The 4,533-nt window shown below is 39.4% G+C and overlaps 1 protein-coding gene across 1 annotated transcript; it reads right to left on the bottom strand.

Annotated features, from left to right (window-relative positions):
* Nucleotides 1–467: 467 nt before the first annotated feature.
* On the bottom strand, nucleotides 468–1,726 carry LOC148861202 (extracellular ribonuclease LE-like). The gene is made up of 4 exons (XM_088984150.1): nucleotides 1,551–1,726; nucleotides 1,288–1,443; nucleotides 970–1,171; nucleotides 468–885 (listed from the first exon to the last, which is right to left on the bottom strand). The coding sequence occupies exons 1-4, from the start codon at nucleotides 1,656–1,658 to the stop codon at nucleotides 626–628; spliced, it is 726 nt and encodes a 241-aa protein (XP_088840276.1). The 5' UTR covers nucleotides 1,659–1,726; the 3' UTR covers nucleotides 468–625.
* Between the last annotated feature and the right edge of the window lie 2,807 nt (nucleotides 1,727–4,533).

Here is a 4,533-nt window from a genome sequence, read left to right as displayed (position 1 = left end):
TATCAAGTGCTAATTTAACGTGGTTACTTTTTTGTGCCTACTAGACCCGATCCCATTTAAATGTCCTACTTACTGTAAATTATCGAGATTTAGATGGTAGTCATTCAATGTTGTGTCTTTATTCTCAAGACATTCTTCAATCAAAATTGTGAACTTGGATTTTACCCTAATTGTGACCTTAAATGATGAACCTAACGCAAAAGAAAATAAGCAATGATTACTGTTTTATATTTTTAAAACAAAAAAATACAAAATACAAAAAAATAGAGAAAATAAATAAGTAATTTCTCTCAAAGGAGAAAGATTTAGACTATTTGTTCCTCGTTAGATTTATTGGAGAGAAAACAACTGGATTGATCATCTTTACCACGAAATGATGAACCTAAAAGGCTAAAAGCTCTACCTACCTAAAGCAATTCAGTTTTTGGTTTTTCATAAACCCAAAGGCCAACACAGTACTGCACAAATATGGAAATAGATCTCTCTTTCTTTTTGATAGGCATGCAACATAGAGATACATCACATGGATCATATCCATATTTTATTATTTGAGCTACATTTCACTTCACCAGTAAAACGGTGAATTATTTAATAGCTAGAGTAAATAAAAGCAACAGTTCAGGATCTAGGAACGAAGGTAGATCCCTTCAGCGGCTGATCCTCTGAAAGGTGGAAACCTAATGGTCGAAGGACAGGTGGGCTCAGGGTAGACGGGGCAATCCATGAATTCAGACCCAGATTTATCCACGCAAAACATAACTTGGTAGAGCTGATATTTGCCAAACTTATCAACAGTGCAGTCAAGTGCAGGAGTTACTCCAGTTGCTATCTGAAGGACTCGTGTGATTCTCTCCGAGCTGTAGTACTGCCCATCGGGGTTAATCCCTGCATCATTATTATTGCTTACATATATAAGTGATAATTAAGAAACTTGAATTTATCATCATGCCTGCAACAATATAATATTACCTTCCTGTTTGAGGATCCGGAGGATATTCACTTTGTCCTTCAAGTCGAGACCTGCTTTAAAGTAATCGTATTGACCATCGAAGACAGAGAGTGAGCAGGTGCCATGCTTGGACCACTCGTGAGCCCAGAACGGTGTGCTGTCGCTGCTTGGACATGAATACGACGGCCATTTGCGTTGCATTGTGTGAAGCAGGCCTGTTATCTACACCATGAAAAGGCGATATCGATCGATATCATCATATATATAGCAGGGAAATTAATAAACAAGTTTGTACGACGTAGCTCTTGATGAGAAGATAGGAAGAAGAAAATACATACCTGCGACAGATCTAAAGAGTTGCCTCGATCACAGTTCATCAGTCTGGTCCCACTACTGGAGCATGGAAAGAGGCCATGCACAGTGAATTCCTGCGAAACCATTCCTGTGTTTGGGAAGCAACAACCTTTTTCTGACGCACAAAACGACCCTGCCCACTAATAATTAACAAAACAAATATCAATACACAACTGTCACAATTAGTGCAAACAATTAAAGAAACGAATTAACGAATGATTAATTCTGGGTCGTCTTCTCTACTCACCACTTGCGCATGAAGGAAGAAATGGACACTGGTTGCATGTGAAACACTCAGAGCTGCTAAACATTGTATGACAAGAATCATAAGTTGAAATGAAGAAGCGGATGCCATGGTTTCCCTACTCTTACTTCACTTCGCTCAAGCTCAATCCTTTCTCTAGATTTTCTCAGTTTGGCGATGGTGCATGGTGTTCGGATAGCCGCATTTATAGGCAAAAATCGTATGAACATTTGGTAGAAAATTGTAGAGAATACGCCCAGTTTAGGATGTTAAAGCACGTGGGTATTGTATTTGTAGTTTTCGTTTTTTTTTATCTTTTAATTGATGGAGAATAATTTGGATCCGTTCATGGCACAATGTTGTTGGATGGGTGGGAGTGTTGAAAGGACTTAAAATTATGATTCTGGTTTAATGATGGTCCAGCGGACAAAGAAGAAAAAATTATGATTCATGAAATTCTATTTATTTTAGCCGTAGCTTTTGTTTCTCTTTCTTATAAACAACCCAAACTACGGGCCATGACCATGAGATATAGACTTATAAAATTGACGTGCCGCATTGCATCCCGTCCAATATTAAATATTACTAGGAGGCAAAAGTGGATAAAGCAATGTTTTCTCATCAATGCTTAAAAGGACAAAACAATTATTTTCTTTCAATCCTATCATCTGACGTAAAATGTAAAACATGTTATCTTTTTTCCTCCACAGGTTTATATCCTCTTTTATCTTTATCTCTTTCATCTTTGTCTATATCTCAAGATATTATTCAGCTAAAAAAGAAAATGTTGCCTTGAATCATCAATTTGACGCGTGTAAGTAATATCAAAACCCACCATCGAATGGTTTCCACTTTAAAATTGTCGATGCTTTCAAATTTGGAGTCAGGGGAGCGGAGCAATTGTTGAAAAAAATGGGGTCACACAATCTTGAGGAGAAGCGTTCTGAGGTGTGTCTGAAGGCATTGTTTTTAAAATGTTATTTATCTCACTCACTTATACTGAGTTTGCTATTGGGATATAGGCAAATTCATTCACATGATACAATAGAGTCTTGGGCGAGAATCTGCAACTAACAAAATTGAATAGTCTCCAAAGAAACCTTATGTGAGATAGTAGCAGATTGAACTGAGAGAGACAAGAGTGATTTTTTTAAAACTTATGTTCAATTGCTCGATTTACCTTGCTTAAATAGTTTCTAAAGAGCCATGGAGAAGAGGAAGGTGATAGTTCAGAAAATGTTCTTTGAATAGTCATAATTTCAAACATTGTGACTGTTAAAAGTTAGTTAATAATTAATGACTATTAACTTTGAATAATGCCTCTTGATCACACGCGATCGGATTGTAACCGTTGTAGTCATCAAAGTATGCCTCTAAAGCACATCATTGCATCGCACAGGCGCACGCGTTGCGCAGTAGCAAGCCTGCATACTCTGTTCTTTATATTTCTAAGGAGTGTAAATAAGCTCCTATTTAAAAACTTAAAACAAATTTTGTAATTTTCCAATGTAGGACAAATTGAAAACTGATTTTAATAAAAGAAAACATTATTTTCCTAGATATTTGTGCAAGTGTATTTCTTCATATAATTGATCAATCAAACCCCATTGGATTTAATCTCTAATGACATTAAAGTCCAATAGTAATTTCCAAGGTCCAAGGGTTGTAGGTCCCACCTGCTAAGATTGAAAAGACATTAGAGGCCTTGGGAGTGTTTCTAGGATCGAGGACTCCGACAGTCAAGTTAGTCGAGGGCTCAAAAGAAGCTAAGGTCACCGCTAGAGTGTAAGTGATAGCTCAACTATGTGTGTGCATCTTTAGTTGTATCATCCTTTTTATAGTAGGAGTTGCCCAAGTGGGGAGTAATGCACGACATGTAACCATCCCGGAGATTGCAGTCACATAGGGGGACTCAAGCAGGTGTTGGCCGACCACGACCCACTAATTAGTGACTCAAGAGTAAATTTTCCCAGAATATCTTCCCACATTAAGTGCTCTGTAATCGTTAAGGGCGGGAATTACCCAATTGCCCTTATGAGATTTGCTTATGTTAAAAATACCACTGGCCAATGCCATGTGTCAGGGTCTGGCAGGCCTACCAAATATACCTACATCACTTAACCCCCACTCTTGAGGCTGAGGTTGAGGGTTGCGAGTGACTTATGCTAAGCCCTCAACCTCGGCCAATGAGATTTTCCAATAGCTTTGTTGAGCTTTTCACTGTTCGAGGATTGCGAGCAAAATTGATCAATGTGGTTATGGTTGAGTCACCGTGTCTCATAAGGGTTCTTGTTTCTAGTGCCTAATAACCGTATTTGGGATGGATGCTGGATTCATCGATCAAAGTGTCATGCCTAGGATGGGCCTTGCTTCAGCTGCTCAAGAGCTGTGTTTGGGACAGATGGCTGAATGGTCACATCGGTTTGGCATATGTTGAACCGAGGACGATGGGCGAACCGACTTTGGGCCTTTACATCATTTCTTCTCTCAAGGTCGATGCCATGTGGAGGCCGTCATCACGGTTGGGTGAGGCGGTTACTTATGACCACCGAATAGAGTGAATCTTTGTCGTCCATTTCTCTTTAAAAAGAGGGAGAGACGGGAGAGGCTTCACCATTTGTCCACAGTACACTTGCTTGGAGTTTCTTAGACCACCTCGGCTCCTAATAAAATTTTCTTCAGTCCTTTCCTTCGTAGAAATATTTTCTTGGTAGGGCTTCATGTTCCACTGTGTAGACTTTTGATTCTAGTCCTGAGGCCTACACCCTTCTAGATTGCAATGATCCCAATAGTACTCCTAGCATCAACAACGGGTGTGATAGTACCAAAAGTAGTTCTAAGGGATCCTCTCGAATGTCCAATGTGGAAGGTTTGCGAGAGAGGGTTACATCTCAATGAGCCGAGCATGACCATCAAAGCATGGACTCCATTAATGAGAACACTGGGTACACCAGGCCAAGGGGTGACGTCTTTGAGTGTCCTTTTG

The sequence above is a fragment of the Nelumbo lutea genome, chromosome 4 (genome assembly GCF_056320005.1).
Source record: "Nelumbo lutea isolate HS-2025 chromosome 4, American lotus-T2T, whole genome shotgun sequence".
Lineage (NCBI taxonomy): Eukaryota > Viridiplantae > Streptophyta > Magnoliopsida > Proteales > Nelumbonaceae > Nelumbo > Nelumbo lutea.
This window is presented reverse-complemented; position numbering and strand designations above follow the sequence as displayed.